Raw genomic sequence first — 22,975 nt, forward strand, 5'->3', positions numbered from 1 at the left:
TTTTACATACATCTCTATTACCCTGAAATTGACTCTCCCTGTCTTCATGAATAAAACTGATAGCAGAATAATTCTGAGGTGTCCTGCCAACTTAAATAATGGTTTGATGAAAAAGTTCTGCCGCCAGCTACACTTATCTCTTTGATGGAGCTGTAGAGTACTGCTACAACAGAGGGGGAAATAAAGGATGATCTTTAACAGCAATCTTTAATCCAAAGTACCCTATGCTGTTGTTTTATGCTGACCTAAAATGCAAGTTTAAGTCTGTGCAGATAATAAAAACTGTGTTCAAAGGGTTCACATCCAGCAAATATAGGAGAAAGCTGTGCATGTTAACCTATCATTGCTGGTATATGATCCCAATATTTAAATAATTTGCCTCTCAAATGAATCCAAATAATACATAGTACAAGGCACATGACATTTTGGTCATTGCTAATATATTACATACTCCAATGAATGTGCCAAGAGACTTCCTCTGTCTTGACATAAGAACAGCAGGGGAGGCTTGTTACACAGTGTCATTTCAATTTCCTATTATCTTAATACTTTTAACTTGCAGTGGCAAAGCTGCAGTAAAATGTCCTTCAGAGCTGCTCTTTGGGCCCTTCTTTCAGCCTCTTCTTCATCTCTTGTGCATGCTGCTTGCTGCGCTCCCGCTTTTCCAGTCTCTGTGGAATGGTAAGGTAACAAAGAAAGCTTTAATAAACATACAATAGTTCTGATAATACCAAAAAGTTGTCAGAGCGCTTGTTGCGTCTCAATCCCAAAGTGCATTAAAATAACTGACAGACCTCTTTCTTCAGGCAGTGACGCATAGCGCGGTCCACATCGTTGCACGTGCCAAAGAACTTCAAGACATTGTGCTGATGGTAACATGAAACAAGATTTACATTGTGGGTTTTCTGTGTATATGAAGCACACAGCAATCAAATATGTGAGAGTGATGTACCTCGGTGTGGCACTGCCTCAGAAGAGTTATCAGTTCATTACACTCATCCGTGTGCAGGTGAGGTGACAGGTCAGGGTGCATGTTGAGTTAAGGGCTTACTGTACTTCTGCGGTCATACTGAAAATTCACAAACAAAAGGAGCACTGATCGAGGAGCATTGAGTTGACAATTACTGTTAAATATTACTGCAAGAGATGTCATTTAGTTGCAATACATTTGCCTTTAAACATAGTTTTGCTTTCTGCACTGCAGTACTGCATTTTTCCATTACATAGGAATATGCTGAACATAATAGGGTTGCAACCAATGGTTGCTTTTATTATTGATTTGTGTATTTAGTCTATTAATTAATCTAGTCTAGAAAATGTCCAAAAATAGAGAATACGTTCTCAGAGCCAAATGTGACATCTTCAAATTGCTTGTTTTGCTTAAATCTGGAACCGGTGGATGTTTGGCATTTTGCTTGATAAATGGCTTAAATAATTAATTGATTGAGAAAATTGTTTTATTGCTAGTTAATACACGCCACGTCAACTCAGCATTGCTATGTTTTAGCAGAGGACATGATGTTTAAAGGATACTAATGCCTCCCCATCCCTCTCCTTCCTGAGCTGTCATGGTAATGATGGAGTTTGTTTTTCCAGTGGACACTTACCTGCGCGCGTACACACACACACACACACACACACACACACACACACACACACACACACACACACACACACAGAGGGAGAGTATGTATCAATGAGACAAACTACCTGCATTCATCCTGAATCCTCTGGACATAATGACTCCGGATCATGCATATACCATGTATATATATTAGGTGTTTGACATTGGATTGTAATAGAATAACTTACTACACATAATGTTTATCTACTGGCTTATTATAAGCTATTTAATAACACTTTGCACTGCAACTATGATATCCTTACCAGTGGGAAGTCTGTGTCATCTGAATAGTGTCCCAGGAAACCTCAGTGAAATGTCACGTTAGCTAACTGCTAATGTTAGCTAGGCCTCAGCTAACGTTTATGGTTTGAGACAGCATAGATCCATGCAAGAACTACGTTAGGTTTTGCTTTCCCCACGCTGAAAAACGAAGCAGGGTACTACTCTACAGTTTTGACTAAATATGCTGGTCTTTTACTAACACGAATGTAACCTACAAGAACAGCAAGTACCTGTAGGACACGCTTCCTGATACGACCATAGGTGTATTATGACAACACTGGAAGCTTTTCGTAACTCCTTGGCGAATTGAGTGACAACTGTGAACAAGCGAATCAGCATTCGCTTTTTTTCCCTCAACACACCAATGGCAAGCGTTCTTATCATAAAAGGCGGGACATTTGATGACGGAAGTTTGCAGGAGATACAAGATGGTTCTCATTGACTTACTTCCGTTTTAGCTTATGGATGCGTTTCACAAGTGTTTTGTTTTACGCTTGCCCGCTTCTAGTGTTGCTGTGACAGCACAGTGTGTACTGTAAGAAATTCATAACTTACATCGCATTCGTTCGGATTTCTGAGGAAAAGGAGGCTGGGGGTCAAATTGAGAATTGGTGAAGGTTTAATGCAACAGCAGTGATGAAGATGATAAGACAAAGACAATCAGACAAAACAAACACAATAACACTGCAGCTGACAGCGGACTGATCCACGCTCCTCCTGACGGAGTCACATGAAAACAGTCCCGAAACTTCTTAGTTCACACTTTTTATGCGCTGCACCGGGGGGCGGTTCCTTTTCACCTGGTGCTTTCAAATCCATTCTCATTGGTCCGCTGTTGTCATGACAACATGCCGTACATCTTTGCTGTGCAATGAGAACTGACCTGCCTCTGCACCTCCGGGGGTCACCCCTTGGTAGCAGAGCAACTGCTTCTGTTGTGCAAATGTGAAACTCTGACATCAAAGTAGTCCAATCAACATTGTATTGTTTTAGCCTAGACTAAAACCCCAGGGGACAGGAGACAGAGAGGACCACCATTGTTGCATAGCAGGAAGCCCCTTTCCATAAGTTAATTGCCAGACTTGACCTGATCAACTCTTTACAGTCAGAGAAACGGGGGGAAGGTGAGGAACAAATGGCCATCCTACCTTCTTCACAGACATATGCATATTAATCCCATCCTGGCTGCATAATACAGTTTATAACTTTTTATAACTCAACAGTACCATTATCTTAGTTATCGGCCATGTAATGACCAAATCGAAAGATGGACATAAATGCTTGATTTGCGTGGTTCCACTTGGCAATGTTGCTTTTGCGTCTCAAAATCATTTGAGATGACGGCCCTGCTGCTACTGTTCTATTCTGGTGGACAAAGGTGGGACCATAGACTGTATATTATTGCGGTCTATGGGTGGGACCTTAACTTACATGACTAATTATTATTTTTTTTTTATAGTGTCTGGACTCAAGTAAACAATCTTAAAATTTAGCAATTTCCTATGAGCACCAGAGAAAGGCTCATAGGGAATTGTCAACAATGAAAACCGATTTGTGTATGTGTCATAACTTTGGTTTTTCTTCTTTCTCTCCCATTCTCACAATCCCTCAGATTTGTATCGTGACGCTTGGGACCTGACCCCAAGTTTTTGTTGGGAAAATTTTCAGTTTGTTCTCAAAACAGTTAAAACAATACAATTACGACTAAGAAATAATGAACATGTGTTAAATGGGACAACCTGGTAAGCTCATTTAACTTAACTACCTAACTCTATATGAAGTAGTTCTGGCTAGCTCCACCTATGATCTACAATTTTAATCACATCTGCACAGTGGCGAAAGGAGTATTTGATAAAAGATCATGTATTGTAGGTAAAAGACATTACAAATCCTTCTTAAGTAAAAGTGCAGAAGTATGTCTATGAACTATAAATAAAATGTATTAAAGTATTCAATGTGACATCATATTGTTAACACTGATGCATCAATGTGTAGGCAGCGTTTTACTGCAGATGGTTCCCAGCTAACAATTTTTGGTTCCCAGAACGTTCTGAGAACGTTCGTTTTTGGTGTCGCTCCAGATACTACTCTCTATTACTATAGTATATATATATATATATATATATATATGTTCCAGATATATATATATATATATATATATATATATATATATATATATATATATATATATATATAATATATATATATATATATATATCTGGAACGACAGTGGACAGTACTATCACTCCAACACAGCAGAGGGCGCTAAAGGGAACGCGTTCGAGTTTCTGGCGATATCTGATTGGTTGAATTGTGTGGTCTTTTGAAGGCGGTTTGTTTGGAATAGGCTCTATGCACAATCGCTTCCGGGTTTGTCTCAGCCCGCTCATTCACTTCCGGTGCTGCGCTGAAAGCCGTGTTTACAGCCGTGTTTCTGTGGAGATAATGGCGAACTACACCCGCTGTTTACAAGAACTGCCTAAGGTTAACGTGAATGATGTTAACACCATTGTGAGGCAGTTTGCTGTTACACCTAAGAGCAAGAAAGAGAAGGGATTTAAATTATATATTTCAAGCTACATTGACAACGTTGAGGGTGAGTAACGTTATTTTCTCATATCATGCTAAATTGGACCAAAGTTAGCTAATCGGTTTCTAAAATTGTTGTCTCCGTTTCTGACGTATATTTGAAAATTGCTTGTTTATGCGATCTAACTGTTGCATACAAATTGTGCAATATGATTGTTACTGACTGAGTATTTCTTAGTTTCCAGTAAAGATCAGTTGTCAGGAGAGATCAGCGTGAGGGCGACATGTTTCAGGTCGATGAGGAAGTCAAGAAGCCCCATAGATTAAGAGTGGGAGGACATAAAGACAGCTGATCTCTAATGAAAATATGGGTTCATAAGTGTTTAAATTATTTAGAATCTTTTTACAATAACATTAACATTTAATTGTTTTTACAGATTGTATTAAAAGACTCTCCGTCCTGTAACACTGTCACAGAGTATTGTTTTTGTGTTGCTGGGACAGCAATGTGCAACCCACCATTGTTGCACTACTCTACCAAACAGCCCACTACTCACAGCTTGGCATCAGTGCAGTTCCTCCAGTTCACAGCTGTACTGAAACGGAGCAGAGCTGGCATAAACCTAGAACAATGGTAATTCTAAATGAATTTGCTAATACCAAAATATATAAAAATATAACTACTGGAAATGCAATAAACTAATAAAATCATGAGCATTTTTTTATATATAGGGAGTCAAGCCAGGTCCTGTCAATAAAATGGTGGTTTTGTCTGCAAGACCCAAAGAGAGGAAGCTTGCTGAGGGTTTAAGGTACAACGCAAACTTTTTCATACTAAAGATGAATGTAGTTTAAAATTAAAAATATGAAAGATTAGACAGAATAAATCTAGAAAAAAGTGCTTTTTGTTTAAAACTTTTCTTTTCATTTCAGGTACCCTTTACAAGGTGTCACCAGTGAGCTGCCTGACCTCTCAGTCCCCAAGTAGCGAGGCATATAAGGCCTACGCCAGTACTGTAGCTCCTCCAGTCACCACTATCAGGATGTCACATGAGGATTTTGGTGATTCTTGCCTTTGGTAAAGTTCAGTATGGAAGTGTGCTGTCATACCAGCAGCCAGCTGCAACAACATGCAACATTACTCACCATCAAGATGCCCCACCACGCCACCTCTGCCACTAGTTGGTTACAGCCTTGACACATTGTTTGCTTGTTTGTCCTAGCAAACATGGACAACCACACATGACGCACTGGCAGTAACCTTAGATATGGCTCACAAATAGAGCCTCCCACAAAGAACAGAGTGCATCACATGCTTGGCACTCGGTCCGAAAACCCCGGGTAACAGCGTCACGTTTTAGGGAGGTTTGTCATGTGCGTGGACAGAGCTCGGCTGAACATCTGGCTGAAAAATCTACAAAGGAATCGCCAGACAGCAGATATGAAGAGAGGGCTTGAAATGGAATCTGCTGCAATTGAGGAATACTGCCTGCTGCGAGAGGTGAACTACCACACTTGTGGGTTCTTAATTCACCCCGATGCCCCTTTGGCTGGGGGCCTCTCCTGATGGGATTATTTTTGACCCTAAAGAGCACCATGTTTTTGGACTTTTGGAGATAAAATGTCCAATGTCAAAAGTTACGTGGACTGTCCCCTTAAATTTCACAATGGCACACCAGAACTGAACAACGCATGCATATTTTGGCAAGTTCAAGGACAAATGGGATCTCAGGATTGGACTGGTGTGATTTTGTTGTTTATGCACAGGATGACATGATGATCCAGCGCATTACAAAGACACCAGAATTTTCAGATCATTCGAGAGAAGCTGACCATTTCTTTCTTTACTTTTACCTGCCAAGATACCTACAGATGTAAAAAGACAAATAATCATTTAACATTGTATCAAAGTTTTTTTTATTTACTCAACATCACTGTACATAATGTTAAAGACTGTAACAAAGTTATTTATATTTACATGTTTACATTCCTGCAGTGGAACACTGTATAATGTTATTTATATTTACTGTTACTTTCCTGCAGTGCTACTGTACAAAGTTATTTATATTTTACAATATTTCTATTTGGACAAAAATAAATGCAAATTCATCAATCCCCAAACAAAGTTATCTGTCTTTAATCCTTTGCCCATGCTTTTACTAAGGGCCATTCTGGAATTTACAAGGAGGCAAGCAACAGTGTACAGCTGGTTGATGCTCCCTGTGATGGAAAGAGGGATTTCTGTGTCGAACAGTTTGTGTTCCTTCACCCTGCGGATGAGACGCTCGCGTGGACCCTCAGCCGAGCAATGGACTGTGTCTTCTTTACCTCATCAGCCGTCAGCTGTTTCCTTTTTGACAGGAAAGCAGGTCTGTAGACTTTGCATGGCACACACTCATAAACAAGAAAAACCTTTGTCGACCATTATTGCCATCCCGGGTTTCAACAGAGACACAATCCCAGACTGCTTAAAAGCTCCTTGTCACTGACAGATCCTGCATACAGGGAAGACACAAAGGTGACCAACCATGTGGTGCCATGCCGATTAACCCTTGAACGTGCAGTGGGACTTGTAATTGGAGAAGACTTCACTTTGAAGCAGGAGAGAGGATGAGTTTGGCAACGCAGTTCCCTGAGTCATCACCACTTGTGTGTCTGGGTAGTCCGGAACTCATTGGGTAGATGCGCTTTGACTTCCTCCTCAGACATCCATATGCGAACAGAGCCAAGAATGTGGTACAAAAATTGGCCAGGTTGTAATAATTCGGCTAACTGTAGACTGAGATAATGTTGAATCTGGGGACAGATCCCGCTGTGTTTGGCCACTGAGAGGTGGATCTGAAGAGGAAGAACTCATCATGGCTGCGGACTGACCCATAAAATAACAAGGTTTGCAATTATGTACATATAATGTGTTGACTGAGCTTTCACTGAAAATGCAAAGTTATTTATTTTTTTTCTTGCTATTTTTATTACCATGTACTGTCTCTTGTTTTAGCTTCACTCCTCATTGTAGTTGCTCTTGCTCTTGGTGACACGAATCATTTTGTGGATGCAGGTTCAATGAGTTTCCAGAAACTCATTAAATGCCTGTAAGTCATGAACCTAAAAGAGATGTAAGACATGTTTATTTACATGTACCACACACACACACATGTACATACATACTTGTAATATAATATATATAATTATATATATATTATAATATATAATATATATACATATCGCATTATATATATATATATAATATAATATATACATATCGCATTATATAGTATATATATTATTATATTATATATATATGTATATATAATATCCTACACACAAACATGTATACTTTTTTTTATTTACTCAATTCACTGTACTAATTTAAACTGTTTGTTTGTGTATATATATATATATTTTATAACATATAAACTATATAATATATTAATATATATATATATATATAGCCTACACAAACCGTGTTTATGCCACACACGCACACACACGTGTATATATAACCACACACACACATATATATACATGTATGCACACATACAAATATTTTAAAACGTACCTAGTGTAGAACCTTATATCATCGTCGGAAGCACAATCGCCCCAAACAAATCTTTGACGGTACTGACAGCTCCTCCACCTGTCTCATTAGTCGGTCCACCTTTTTTTCGAGATCTTCGGTCTTGTCCAGTGCATTTTCAACTGCCCGGTTCTGGGACTAAACATAAATCATGCTCCAGATAATGAACATTCATTGGCTCAGGAACCTATCCACTTGAGTGTCCCGTCTTTGCCATACCCCGGAGCGCCTCGGTTCAGCCACGGGTAGTCGTTCCACTGGAATAAGGTTGGTGCAGCTCCCTTTGGCAGCAAGCGACGCCCTTTAGGGTCGAGGGCTCAATCAGATCATCACTTTTAAAGTGACGACTGCAGACCCTTGTATGAGATGTGATGTTAAATCTCTCCGTCGAATGTTGTGAATCCACTTCTGCGTGTTTCTTCGTCCACAGAAATGTGGAAACTCAGTATAGAATTAAACTTGACGAGGCCTCACATAACGGGACAAAACAATGTTCAGCCGAAGTACTGTCTTGCCGCCGTTGATATTTATATTTATATTTCCTGGAAGCCATCACTAAATATTTGAATATGTAACGTAATACTATAGATACCTATTATAATAATACTATAGATACTATATTATAAATATACTATAGATACCTATATTAAATCGCTTTTGTGAATGTTATTTAAAACTTTGCCGTTAGTAACTTCTTCACTATAGAACGCTCTATGCGGAAGTAAAGACGCTGACTGAGATTTTACCGGAAATACGTCAGCAGCGTTTGTGCATAGAGCCTATTGTAGCCAGAGACGGTGCAAACGGATGGAACAAATTTGAGTCAAAAAACGAACCATTACAACTTTTCGGCTACGTATCATTAACCTAGCTGCTGTCCGAAGAATAATGGATGAATCTACAAAACGCTTACTGCAGCGACTCATGAGACGGATACAAACTCAAATGCTAAGAACAACGCTGGACAAGTGGGGCCGCCTGACTGGGGAACAGCTGCGGTCCATGGATTTTACTCTGTCGAAATGGGCGTTAACGGAAAAACTACTCGCCATTTGCGAGGTAAGAGGCTCTTTTCCTGAAATGTAAGTTGTTGTGTTAAATTAACAGTGTAAAAAACGGACAGCCTGATTAGCTAGCTAGCTAGCGTTGTTGTGCATTTCTTGTCTTTTTAACCTCGCTTCTTATCTGTACAGGAAAATGAGTTGGCGGTTAAGCACATCACAGAACTCGAGATGATATGTGAGTCAGGTGAAATTATGTTCTCATTTGACAACCTAGCATATCATGCCAAATTCCAATAACGCTTCCTGTGTCCCTTTTGGTGTCATTGTTTCTCAGATGTCATTGACAATCCAAGCCAAGGGATGTGGTACGCCTTCCAGCTCATGGACCCTGAAGGCACGTACTGTATGTCTGAACACTTTTACCATGGAGGACTGAGAGCCTGCAGCTTATTATTCCAACCATACACTACAGCTGCTTTTTGGATCAAGGCTTTCGTTCTGGTTGAAAGTTTTGGGAACTTTCAGTCCTGTTTATGATTTTATTTCTATGTGCTTATGATAAAGTTGAGCTTACTAGTCATGCCCATAGACCGTTGGTCATGCCCATGTTTGAGTATCATTTTCTCTGTTTTTCTAGATGATGCTCACTCTGTAGAGCTGACTCAGTTCAAGGAACAATTTAAATCCCACCTCAGAGAGCTCATAAGACATGTAAGCCAGATTTTCTTCCTCACACAAGTTACAAATATAATAACAAATTTTATAGTTCTATCTTTGAAATACATTGTATGGGCTTCTTTGTGTTTAACATCCAATATTAAAAGTCTGCTTTTCACATTTAAGGTGTCTGTCAAAATAAAGAAGCACACAGATGAAGCTGTATGGATCCGGATTGCATGGGGAGACACCTTCTCTCGGCCCAACCACATGAAACCAACATATGTTGTTCACTATCTTCAAACCCCGTATGTCTTTGTGACCAGCCTGACTTCGAAGCAAAAACCCCTGTTATCCCAGGTGAGGATTGAGAGTCATATTCAATCCACGACATTAGTGTTGCCAGGTTGCAGTGTTTTTCTGTCTTTCCATTCCCCTTTTAAGAGAGTGATGCACTTTGCAGGCCTTGGTTCTGTCCACCAGATATCAAGCTATCAAGGATGCTAACCTCAGTGGACGGAAACTCACTGCCATTAGAGATCTGCTGATGAGGCAATATCACCAGGTAAGTGGTTTCTAACTACACACACCATACAAAGCTCTGTATGCCCTGTCGTCTCCATTAAATTTTGATTTATGGTCCTGTAAAGGCTCCATGCAGCGCTTTCGCTGTAGTCTATGGAAGTGGCCTGAAGTTTATACTTGTGCGTCGATCTCTTTAAGAGAACAGCAGGGCTGGCATGTGTGTATGCACGTGGGGAGTGTGTGGTAGAGCTAGTGAGAGAGTGACGGCGGAGCAAGTACCGACTCTAGATTCATAGTGCAACAAACAAAGTGTCTCCCGTGTGCTTTCTTACCACGGAGGGAAATCTGTAGCTCTCCTTGATTTCAAGCCATGGCCGAGCGAAGTGCGTCGCCGCGATGTCTAGTTACATTTTTTGAGAGATGCACGTCTGCCCACGGCGTGTGTTCCATATCTCCACATATCTACGGTTCGCACATAGCCATTGTGTAGATTTACCCGCAGAAGCATAAATCACGCTTAAGCAAACATTGCCAATAAGCATTTGAGTGTTTATAATTGACCGGTCAGTCACTGAACTTTGCCATCATGTACTAAAGAGTTTAGTGATAACACAAAAGGTTTCCAATCCTAACAATTGACTGTGAAAAGCATGCTTGCCATTAAAGGGAAGTTTTCTTAAAGTGGTTACAGTAAATCTATTGTAAATGTAAATTCTTTTTTTTCATTGTCAAGTTTCAAAACTCACCTAAAAACACCTTTTTTAACTGGCGTATTCTCTTTGATCACTGTGTCTTGTAAGATGACCTGTAGTGCTTTGAAAGGCGACTATTAATAAAAACTATTATTATTTATTCTTAATAAACAATTTTTTTTTACTACACAATGTCACAGTCTGTCTAGGGAGCCACTGAACAAAGGGGACTCATAGCTTAGTGTTAACCTATTATAACACTTGATTAGTGTTTTCTTGTGAAAATTACAACTGTTTATAGATAGTTTACAAAAGATTTGAACTGATGTATGTTGTGTGAATTATGTTTTTGGATGGATTTTGATGTTTTGTTTGTTTCTAGGTGTTTCCCACCAGGTATCCCGCCCCGATTGCAGAAAATGATCAAACTGTCTCAAGTATGTTTATCAAATAATTTGATCTAACCAAAGCTACTTTGGTATTTGTATGTCACAGATACTTTAACATTATTTGCTAACCCCCATTTTCATAATTTTTGTAATCTGGTTTCCATTAAAGTCAATGTGTGTATTTCCACCGGATGCGGAACAGCTACGTCCCAGTTCCGAAGCCCTCCAGAGCAGATACGCAGAGCTTCTATTTTTGCCGTTGCTGGAGAAGTTCCGCAGCAATTCAGCACACGGCAGATAGTACAGGACAGGAAGTTGAGCACAGAAACAAATGAAACATCTGGTTGATTTTCAAAATAAAAGACATCGGCACATCGGATCACATTTCCCTGTACTACACCTTGAAAACACAGCACAGAGTTGTTTCCTCTCTATTCCTCTGGATGGAAACAAACTTGTTGTTTTTGTATTTCTATTCTACATTAAGTCAGTCTGTCTGTCAGTCATGGCCCCAGCCGTTCTGCAACAAATCTGGATCTGGTGGGTATTGTTGGACGGTGGAGCACGGAGCCAACACGCAGCGGAGCCAATTCGCAGCAGTTTCGCATCCTGTGGACACTGGGGGTTAGCTGAATTGATTTGGTCTTTATGTGTACTTCTGGTAGAGTTCTGTATTGTGATCTATGTATTTGGCTTGCTATCTAATTACAGACCAACACATAGAAAGAGAACAAGCTGAGCCTGCAGCAAACAGACTTCAGGCAGCCTGTGAGGCCTTTGGTGGTGGAGTGTTACCTCAGCTACAGTCTGCAGTTTACAAGGTATCCTGAGGCATGCTGGTTTCAAACACTGAGTTTCAGTTTTGAAAGTTGGATAGCAAAGTTAAAAAAAGAAGAGAAGAGTTTGTTGTCTCATGTCAGTTCAAAGTTAAAAATAGATAAAAGGTTAGTATCTGTTTGTCCTGCAATCATCAGAGTTGTGTTTTGTGTTCTTTCCTCAGCTGGAGACAAAATTCAGAGACCACAGCAACAAGACCATGACAGAGCGGGAGGAGCCCTTCAAATGTGTTGTCAAATTTGCAAGCACCAACCTCCTGGAGTCACTCAGACACTGTGCATCTTCAGGTATAAGGAATTTGTAAGCCACAGCCATACGTGTTTTAAAGAAAGAAATTAGACTTGACATTGTAAATCAGTAAAGTATTTTGAATGTTTCATAATCCTGGCGATTCAATAAATGACCACAAGGGGGCGCGCACACACACTCTAGAGGAGTATCCCCACTCACTGTAATGCTTTTAAAAACATTTGTCTGCCCTTCAGGCATTTAAGTTCAATTTGTATGCATTTAATTTGGTACACTTTCAGATTCATGCATACAAAGAATTCAGGATTTCTTCATGTTCATGAATAGAGAGCATTTAGCTCACTGTTTAGTTGGAGTTGCTACACCTCAGCGAGAACAGTACAATTTATAAATCATGAATATGTCATGGTCAGTGTAAAAAAAAAAAAGAAGAAAAAAAGTGTTTTATTTACCCCTCTGTTGCTGAATTATTTGTCATTTTAATCATGTCAACAAATTTATAAATTGAATTACTGTTTGCTTCTTAAGTCAGTTCAACTACTTTAATTTATTTTTATATTTTACAGGAATTGCCTCCACCCCTGTCACACCTCTGCTCTCCTCTATCCCTCTAAAAGGAAAGAATTATTTTGTTATCACAGACAATGGCCCTGGTCCCTCCTCACAAATGCGTCAACCACAGAACTGATGGGTGACAGCTTCTTGCTTTCATATATTTACAGTGTGGCCTGCCATGTCTAGTCCACCCATGGTTTGCCTTTAACATTATAACATATAGGGCTGGCCAATGTATTGATATTATATCGACATTTGACACTTGATGTTGTTTTAAATGTTTGAGATCGTGATATGACAGTGTCATCTTTTCCTGGTTTTAAAGGCTGCATCACAGTAAAGTGATGTTATTTTCTGAATTTACCAGACTGTATTAGCTGTTCTATTATTTGCCTTGACCCACTTAGTCATTTTATCTGCATTGCTGATGATTATTTATCAAAAGTCTCATTGTGTAAATTCTTTGTGAAGCACCAATAATCAACCCTACAATGTTGTCGCAATATCAACATAGATGTATTTGGTAAAAAATATATTGTGATATTTGATTCCCTCCATATCTCCCAGCTCTACTATCATTGATCTAATGTGTCTTTATGTGCTTACATTTTCAAATATGAGAGTAGTTGACAGTAAATAACTATGATTTCATAATCTTTTGTTGGAATTTAAAGGAGAATACCGGTCAATTTCAACACATAGCTCTTTTATTTGTAAATTTGGAGTGCTGTCAGTAGAGAGAAAAATGAAAACAGTCGGTGCTGCCTACACCGTGTTATCCTCCTGCTAGCGTTAGAACCCAACAGGCTCAAACATGGCAAGCTTTAAACATGTTTTTAGCCTCTTAACATGTTCAAAATGTCATTAAAAGTCCCTACCCATGTGCAGTGATTCATTCAGAGTGATCTCAGGGAATCTGACTGCAGTAGATGTGAAAGAAATGTAAGAAAGTTGTGCTAATTCAGCTGTGTTTAGTTCCTGTGTTGAGACTGCAGTTAGAGATCTTAGGAACCATCTACAAACTGAAAAGAACACTGAAAAGAGATACAACAAAAATATGTAGGCATGTATCAATTTAATGATTAAATAAGGTAGAGTCTCCAATTATAACTTGTTGCCTGCTAGTTGTACTATAGCACTTACTTTTAAAAAATAAGCATATGCCTATTTTTGAAAATATGTTTGTCTCTTTTCTGTGTTGTAGTTTGTATACGGTCCCTAAGCACTCCTTATATCAACACAGGAACTAAACACAGCTGAATTAACACAGCTTTCATGCATTTCTTTCATATCTACTGCAGTCAGATTCACTGTGTTCACTCTGAAGGAGTAACTGCACATGTGTAGGCACTTTTAATGACAATTTAAACATGTTTAGAGGCTAAAAACTTGTTTAAAACTTGCCCTGTTTAAAAGGTGTTGGGTGCTAACTCTAGCAGGAGGATAACACGGTGTACGCAGCACTGATTGTTTTTGTTTTTCTCTCTGACCGCACTCCAAATTTACAGACAACAGAGCAATGTGTTGAAATTTACCGAAATTCTTCTTTAAGTGGCAGAATGTTACAACCATTACTTTTTTGTATGTCCAAATTAAATATAAAAGCAGGATTTTTAATATTCTTGACGTTTGTAACTTGTATTTATTTTAGCCCACACACTAGTCATCGTTCCATCTTTTTTCAGTATTTTTCATCAGCTGTAGCGTTCCAAAAACGTGTTGTGGAGTATTTGCTTGTGAAAGGTATGCTGGAAGTAAACTTGCTCCTCATAAGTTGGTATTTACTGTCATTGTTTCATGCTTCATTTAAACTCTATGGTCTGTGCACAAACCATTTAAAGGATAGGTTCACATTTTATCAAGTCACTCTTAAAACAACACTCATATGCCCACACATACATTTAAAGAGTATGTCTAGGATTCTCTTGATATATGATCTATATTGCCTCTTGCAATACCAATATATGTGTATGTGGTCGAGACATATGCGCTGGCTGATAAGCCTTTTGAATGGTGTGCAGATGCCGTCTACTTGACTCGTACCCACAGGGTGCGGACCCTTTTTGGGAAAAAGGCTCTTTTTTTGGAGTCAAAATTTTGCCCAAATAACAGGAGTTTTTAAAACTGCCATTTTAAAAGCGTGCCCAAAATGAACCCAAACTGAAGATTTTTGAAAAGTTTAAATTGGGAACACCCAAACCCTAATTGCAATTTGTTGGTTAAATTTGTGTCTTTGGTAGCTAAACCTATTTTGGAAAACCTGTTTCCTTTTCTATATAAAATTATAGATGCATTACATAAAATACTTTCATCCCCTTTTTTTCCGAGAAAACTTTTTAATCATTTTTAAATATATCTTTATTAATAAAGGCCTTTTCGTTGCCCATGCAATCCCCTAATAGGAGAAAATTTAGGACTACAGGGGTTTGTTTTGACCATACAGCCTTTGGTTTAACGCAGTAAAGTTTTTAAAAAACATTTTCTGCCCCCGGGAAAGGGGGGGACTTTCCTCCCCTGTAAAAGGTACGAAAAAGCCTTTCGGCCCAAGCTGGGAAAAAGCCACTGTTCTTTAAATGTCTGCGGGGCTCGTGGGGCTCTCTGCTAAACACAAGACTGTCAACATAGAAACATGGCTGCCTCTGCGACGAGCAAGGCGAATAACAGAAATAACGCTACTACAGACAATCCGAAATGTCACGAAGAGTCTCTGTCGCAGTCACGGGAAATAATAAAACCCAGCATCACGGAGCTGACTAAAGAAGTGAGGACGAACATCCTCTGCACCGTGGAAGGGTGTGGGAAGATTCTCCCCAACACACCTGCATTAAACATGCATCTTGTTAAGTCACACAGAATAAAGGTAAACGTCCACTTAACCTGTTTATATGCTTTAGCTAGGCGTTCACGAAACTGCAATGCTAACTTGGCTAGTTAGCTAACTCATTAACGTGAAACCGCTGTCATGGAACTGGAAAACTCAAGTCATCCATCCAACAACTTGGTTTGAGCTAACGTAACACTCAGTAACTGTTAGGAATGCTTAGCAAACACGACGTAAGGCAAAAGTTCGCTTTGTTTATGTGAGTAAACATACGTGACGTAATTTATTTAGTAACAACGTTTGCTGTTACCGAGCTAGCTACATTGTAACTAACATTAGCTACAACGTTACTTGTTATTATGTTACCATTTAACGTTCATGATTTGGATCACGCGTGATGTTTGTCGCTTAACGTTAACTTCACTTTTCAATACAGCTTTACCAACACCCTTAGCTAGATTTCAACTACCGTTAGTGGACGGTTTTGTAGTTGGGGAAAAATTAATTTGTGAAGCATCTGATTCGGATTTGACCGTGCTAGTGTGCGAATGGAATCTGTTTATCATTTAAGACCATGTCAATGGTAAGGGTTTCTTTACCTTTTTACGCTACAACAAACATGATCTCTGATGGTCTGAGTCTAATCTAAATACTACTCCTAGTAAACAGTCAGCAAAGTGGAGACAGTCATTGGCATTTGGACCAAAGTCTACTGTTGATCCTGGTTCTTATGTCCTCACTGGAGGGGACTGGGCTTTTCGTGGGAGGCAGTAATTTATGTAACTTCCCCTCCATGAATGAAGTCCTTTGCTGGGAAACGCTGACTTTTGTCCTGCAATAGACTAAGGTCTTTGTTTGAAATAGGTGAATGTGAGATTTTGAATTAGGTTAGAAGAAGGTTAATGTGGCGCAGCCAGTGTTTAAAGGCCCAATCAGTGGTTCTACCATACACATTTGAGGTAACCTACAACCAGGTATATTTGAAAGTTTGAGTTTGTTACTTAGTCAGTTATAAATTAAATAGGCCTTTTTTTACTCCAATGAGTTAATATTACAGACTTGTCAGTCACTAAGAGTAACAGCAGATTCCAATCCTTTTGATTGCTCAGCCACACTTATTCAAATTGTTTTTTTATTGGGTGTAAAGAGAGAAAAAACGAGCAGCATGTTATTTTTAATCCACAGATATGTATAACTGTCAACAGTGGTATTATGACAATGTTCTTAAATACTGGAAAAGCTCACTCTGTATGCTTCCTTTGCATTATTCCTGAAGTCCGACTACAAGAATAAGGCATGAAGTTGGGCATCATGCCTGTTTTTTTTTTTTTACATCCTCTTTAACAACGCTGTACCTCTACTGCATCATTGCACATAAGTAATGGATTTGCTGATCACTCACTACCTGTTTCTTCTTGGTTTTGAAGACAGATATGTTTCATTTAAATGTGTTCACTCAACCCAGTTCAGACTCCTTTCATAAGTTTAATGTGACAGTTTTTGGCTTGGCTTTAAGCTGTCTTTCTATCCATATCATCGACCTCTGCAGCAAGGAGAAGCCGAGTTAGGCTATTTTACTCAGGCTGTGGATTGACCCTGGTGTAGCAAAGACGTGCTCCCTCATTTGGCCACAGCCAGCTTGTGACTTATGACTAACAATGTATTGACATGACTCAGGCGTAAGCACACGAACACATGATGTAGCTCAAGCCACTTGCAAAAACATTCATTGTTAGCAACGTGTCTGTTAATGTTAACTCGTCATGATGAAGCAGAGGAAGCTGTTCTGCTCCCTCCGGTGTTGCAGCAGATGGAGGTGACCTTGACCACTGGAAGGCAGCAGTATTAATGACTGTTATGGACTGTGATGGTATTTTTCAGTTTCCCCCAGGCTAGATACATTCAGTGTAGGTGCTGTTTTCAGCTGACAGCTGCTTTAGCAGGTCTACATTTGGGACTGAAACAGCAGTGGTACAGTAAACGGTTATATACTGCCAAGCTCATTCGTTTCTTTATTTCGGTTGAATAAAGCAGAGCCTACTGTACACATGTAAGTGTGGTTTCTTGATTAAGGTTAGGTTTGTAATGCACATATCATATTTACCTACACTTACCTACTACCATCACTTTATTTTCTGCAGTCATAAGGATGCCTTTGAAATATTAATACAAAATGGTATAAAAAAACAACCTTTTTGTAGTTTACAGTGGACATTGAGTACCTTTTACAGCAGTTACTGTAAGAATTGGTGACGGTCAAGTAAAACTAGCTATAATCGTAGATTGCTAACTTAAAACTTTGCTCAATCTCTTAAAATGACTTGAGAACACTACAGGTCTTTCGGTTGGTTGCTTGTATTTATGGGGTTTAAGGAATTCACGGTATTCTTCACAACACTCACTGTAAGCCATGCTGAGTAAGGGTCTGAGATAAACATCCAAAATGCAAATACTCCTCTGCTTTATCTTCTTTGTCCTTTGCTGGCATTGTGGCCCTCAGGATGGTATTGTCAATCCTACGGTCAGAAAAGACATGAAGGGCCCTCAGAAGCTTTACTGCTGTCCAGTTGAAGGATGTCCCAGAGGGCCCAACAGACCTTTTTCTCAGTTCTCCCTGGTTAAACAAGTAAGCCTTTCCTCCAATCATCTGTAGCCCTATCTATTTCATCAATTTAATACAATTATTATTTTGAAGCTCTACGGAATAGCTCCTAATGTATTACTCAGCACCAAATATGTTAAAAAAAAAAAAAAATCAATTCTACACGACCGATAAGATACTGGTAGAGTTTAGTTATATCTATATATAAATCCTGAATACCTTTCTACTGCAATGTGTTGATCAATACTAGATACTGTTTGGATTATTTAAAAGCTTACTTACACTTAAGAAAATCCTCCTTAGATCTTTAACCCCTCCTGCAATGCTGAGACCAATTGTAACATATATTATTTGCTGTTTTATCTGTTTCATTGTAGCACTTCATGAAGATGCATGCGGAGAAAAAACACAAGTGCTTTAAGTGTAACAATGGCTACAGCACCGAGTGGGACCTAAAGAGGCATATAGACGACTGTGGGAAGACCTACCACTGTACATGTGGCTGCCCCTATGCTAGTAGGGCTGCCCTACTCTCGCATATCTACCGCACAGGTCATGAGATTCCTACAGAACACAGGCATGTAATGTTATAGCCCAGAGTCATATGTATTGAAACTTTGCTTTAGGTTTGGTTTAAGATTAATTTGGCTTTCTCTGTATCTGTTCCTCTCTTTTTTGTTTTTACAGAATTCCGCCAGTAAAAAAGCGAAAGATGGAGAAACTGTTGAGTGGTTCGGAAAAGGTTAAGGCCAATGGGCCAACCTGTCAGATCATACCTGCTAATAAAGAGCTGACAGAGACTGCTCTCCCTTCGGATACAATTGATCATATCCCAGACTCGTTGAATCAGAACTCCAACCCCTGTAAGGTCCTCCAGAAGTTGCTTCTACCAAAGCCCAAGATGGCTTTGGTCAGTGTTCCTGTGATGCAGCTGGCCCACCTGCCAGTCCTTCTTCCATCTACAGAAAGCGGGGCTCTGAGGTCTGTAGTGCTGGCAGTAGACAGTCAAGGCTCCGTCCGCACCCTGCACCTCCTGCCACAAGGCATGGGAGCTGTGGTACCCCAATTTGATGCTAAGAGTTTGTGTTTCAAGGATGGCATGCCTACTTCCCGCTCTAGCCTGGGGCCTATTAGCATTGGGGTGCAGGTCAGTCTGGACACTGCAAGCACAGATGACTCAGCCAGCCTGGCAGGGCAACGGGGAAGAAGCACCTCCACCAACATTCAGACGGACAAATCCTACTTGTCAACAGTGCTTTCAGGAGTGGGGGTTGGAGAGGGGATGGGGTTGTGCTCTGTGGGTGAGTCCTCAGTGTCGTCCTGCTCCCAAACAGACATCAGCGTGAGTGCCCAAGTCCTCCTGCCAGTCAGTGTTGAAACCCAGACATTCTCCTCCCGGACCAAAGCCACATCCTCTATTGGTGCTCAGACAGGCACGAGTCAAATTCCTTGTGCCACCTCATCTGTGCCCCCATACAAAACCAGGCAGACACAGACCCATTTTGCCGTGCCACAATTAGAGGAGAAGGCTCAGGACCATGCAATCATGTGCTCTGACCTATTCGGCAGTGACTCCCTCAGTGTCTCCACTCAAACAGCTCTGGAGATAGATGATACCCTCACTGCTGGCGGGAGCAGTATGTATGAGGACTCAAAGTCAGCTGGTGCTATGTGTTTTGGGGTGCAGACAGATGAACTCAATTCAAACAGCATGGCAGATAACCAGACCCAAACAATGACCCTGTTAAATGACTTAGAAAATATTCTGTCTGACAGCATGTCAGGCCACCAGGTGCTCACAGAAGGCTCTGCAGGCTGCGGCTCAGGTCTAGGAGCTGTTCAGGAGCAACACAATGGCATTGACTTTGACTTTGAAGAGTTTCTCAACGCCGTGCACATTCAGACACAGACAGAGGAGAGTGAGCTGGGAGGACTGGGTGGCGACACACCGCTGGAGTCTCTGGACATCCAGACCCAGACAGACTTCCTCTTGATGGATGAAATGGACCAAAGTGAGGGACCAAGTCGTATACATACCAGCGACCTGGAGCTATTTGATACTCAAACTCAGACTGACCTCAATTTTCTGCTGAACGCCGGAAGCCACATGCCCCTGAGCAGCATCCTACGACACTCAAGCTTTTCCATGAGCACCGAGTCTTCAGATACAGAAACACAGACGGATCTCCCTTCATTTGCCACAGGTCTGTCTGCTCCAACACCTGTGAGTCAGGGTGAGCATGCAAGGCTGCTGAACAGCACAGAGACACAGACTGTGACCAGACAGGCAGAAGGCCTGGGACACCTCTTCCTAACGAGTAATGAAACACAAACTGTCATGGATGACTTCTTGTCGGCAGACATGGCGTGGAATATGGAGTCTCATTTCAGCTCTGTGGAAACCCAGACATGTGAGGAGCTCTGTGCTCTCTTTCAGCACTCTGAGAAACCCAACAGCTGAAGAACCCCTTGGTGAAGCTGCCTAAGCTTTTGCAGTACAGGTTTTATAATGGCTGCCAGTTCCTGTTAAAGGAATCAGTCTACGTTGTCCTCCAGCGGACCACAGTCTTGGCAGTAAGAAGTCTGCGAAAATGTCTTCAGTATATAACCTGTATATGTCCAGGTATATATCCTGACCATCTCTGTTGCACTTTATTAGCTCAACGGGCTTGATTTATCAGCTCTTGTGACCGTTTACATATTTATTTGCACATAAAGTAATATTGTATGTCTTGTCTGAAATGCCAGTTTACTTCTTTGTTTTTGTGTACAACCACTGTAACTGGTTTTCACTGTTCAGTCTTACTATCAGTTTAACAGTGACTCAACATTTAATGTATTTTATGTTAGCTCTGCACTTAAAAGGGATGACATCTTTAAATGTGCTTTGCTGTCGAGAAAAGGTTTATAAAATTGTTGTTGTTTGACAGATATACTGCATGAAAACAATTTCATCTCAGCTGTACATCAAAGAACATTGTGCATTTAGTTTACATACAGTATATGTTTGGAAAAGTGCATGAAGCCTTCACTTGGTCAGCAGCACAGAAACAAAATATCTCTTCTCAGCTTGTGCGTCTAATGGCTGCCTCGTTGACGTTGCCTTGTCAGCGGCAGCAAGACTATAAACTCTGAATGACATCCTGCAGCTTCATGTTACCCAAAAATAAAACCCCATAAAGCCTCAACCACAAACAAGGCATTGCTCAAACCCGTTAAGATGTGTATCTCTGAAACATATCGTTACAGATGTGGCACATGTAAAAATGAATTGTTTGTCCTATCAGTTGTTGCACACTTTTCATTGAAATGTGATTATGTAGTTTGAAGTTGTTAAACACTTTTTTTGTGTCAGAAATTCTAGCAGTGAGTTCAAGTCAGTAAGCATACTAGGCTGTCATTGTCTTGGAGTTATTAATTAGCTGGGTGTAAGTGTATGCAGTAGCAGTACTCTGCTGAAGTCATCCAGGAACTTTACTGTACAGTAACACATGGTGGATTAGCACAGAGCTATTGTACATGTCCACCACCGGTTTGGACTGAAAGGAGTCCTTTTGAATTTTTTCCGATTTTACCCTTAACAATCAGACGCAGTAGGTTCATTTTCTATCTCTTCTCCAAGCAAGTAAAACTGATGTTTTGATTTTGTTTTACTGGTGCACTGAGTTAGCTCATGAAGCACAGGCACCACACGCAGGCTGTGCTGCACTTAGGATCCCAGAGCTATAGGCCTCGATTATTTGTTCATTTTGTTACATTGGTGCCTCAAACCAAGTATTACCATTTTAGTTCTGTTACACTTTACTGCTTTAAAATAATTATTTATCAGAATTACACTGAAATTTGTTTTGAAAAATGGACAAGCACTGAACAAAGTGTCATAATCCTTTCATTCTGCATGTTTAATTCATTCTCTCATCGGTTTGCATGAAATAGGGAAATGCCCCTAATTGTTCTCCATAGTTTCTATGGAAAGATTTATGTTCTGTCACATGAAAAATAAGAGAGAGAAAAGAGAATTTGTTTGATGCCTTCTCACTATTTTATTGGCAGGGTGGTTAATGTTGTAACAGTTTATAAATGTACAGGACATGACAGTGTGCCATCGGATAACATGCTCTATTTCCTTTGCACCCTTTCCAAAATGTCCCTGTGTCTACAAAGATTTTGACTCTAAACTTCAAAACGTCTTGTATTGAGATCAGTACTTTTAGTTTGTGGTTCTTGAACTCCAGTGCAGCAGTATAGCTCCTCCCTGCTGGTTTAGTGGCACAATAAAACGCCTTGCTTTAAATTATTAATTTAATAAAAATTAAACAGAACTATGTGTGGAAGCCTTGTCAGCCTCAAGCGTCAGTTACAGTGCTTTAATTTCTCTCTGTAGGGAATGCATGCAGATATTTTCCCTGCACAAAATATTTGTTTTTGCAGAATTTGAGTTCCAGTTGCCTGTATGTGTAGAGTTAATGGTTGCCTTGATTAATTGTTGAAACTACACTACAAGATGTTCTCAATAAACTGTTGGAATGTGTATATTGTGCTCCTTGTCACTTTATTATAAAACAAAAGTGGAAGAAAAAAAACTTTGCGCTCAACCAATACAAACTAAAACAAAGAGCAGGAGTGTGTGTG

General features: G+C 40.0%; 3 protein-coding genes across 7 annotated transcripts; 2 read left to right on the plus strand and 1 right to left on the minus strand.

Annotated features, from left to right (window-relative positions):
* cmc2 (C-x(9)-C motif containing 2) lies at positions 1–9,295 on the minus strand. 4 transcript variants are annotated; one of them, XM_032513600.1, is made up of 6 exons: positions 9,284–9,295; positions 8,073–8,076; positions 1,888–1,977; positions 953–1,069; positions 795–866; positions 1–671 (listed from the first exon to the last, which is right to left on the minus strand). In XM_032513600.1, the coding sequence occupies exons 4-6, from the start codon at positions 1,031–1,033 to the stop codon at positions 588–590; spliced, it is 237 nt and encodes a 78-aa protein (XP_032369491.1). In that variant the 5' UTR covers positions 1,034–1,069; positions 1,888–1,977; positions 8,073–8,076; positions 9,284–9,295; the 3' UTR covers positions 1–587. The 4 variants fall into 4 exon arrangements, with proteins under 4 accessions (XP_032369491.1, XP_032369475.1, XP_032369465.1 ...); XM_032513584.1 differs by lacking the exons at positions 8,073–8,076; positions 9,284–9,295 and adding an exon at positions 1,534–1,602 and having other exon boundaries at positions 953–1,023; positions 1,888–2,213; XM_032513574.1 differs by lacking the exons at positions 8,073–8,076; positions 9,284–9,295 and adding an exon at positions 1,534–1,607 and having other exon boundaries at positions 953–1,023; positions 1,888–2,213.
* On the plus strand, positions 8,837–14,224 carry cenpn (centromere protein N). Its single transcript, XM_032513562.1, has 10 exons — positions 8,837–9,071; positions 9,206–9,251; positions 9,351–9,410; positions 9,654–9,727; positions 9,860–10,033; positions 10,137–10,238; positions 11,273–11,327; positions 11,991–12,100; positions 12,280–12,403; positions 12,932–14,224. Exons 1-10 carry the CDS (start codon positions 8,901–8,903, stop codon positions 13,051–13,053), a joined length of 1,038 nt encoding a protein of 345 aa, XP_032369453.1. The 5' UTR covers positions 8,837–8,900; the 3' UTR covers positions 13,054–14,224.
* Positions 14,225–15,442: 1,218 nt separating this feature from the next.
* Positions 15,443–22,876, plus strand: atmin (ATM interactor). 2 transcript variants are annotated; one of them, XM_032513193.1, is made up of 4 exons: positions 15,443–15,780; positions 18,242–18,367; positions 18,721–18,920; positions 19,031–22,876. In XM_032513193.1, exons 1-4 carry the CDS (start codon positions 15,550–15,552, stop codon positions 20,802–20,804), a joined length of 2,331 nt encoding a protein of 776 aa, XP_032369084.1. In that variant the 5' UTR covers positions 15,443–15,549; the 3' UTR covers positions 20,805–22,876. The 2 variants fall into 2 exon arrangements, with proteins under 2 accessions (XP_032369084.1, XP_032369088.1); XM_032513197.1 differs by lacking the exon at positions 15,443–15,780 and adding an exon at positions 15,819–16,000.
* Positions 22,877–22,975: the final 99 nt, after the last annotated feature.

The sequence above is a fragment of the Etheostoma spectabile genome, chromosome 1, assembly GCF_008692095.1.
Source record: "Etheostoma spectabile isolate EspeVRDwgs_2016 chromosome 1, UIUC_Espe_1.0, whole genome shotgun sequence".
Lineage (NCBI taxonomy): Eukaryota > Metazoa > Chordata > Actinopteri > Perciformes > Percidae > Etheostoma > Etheostoma spectabile.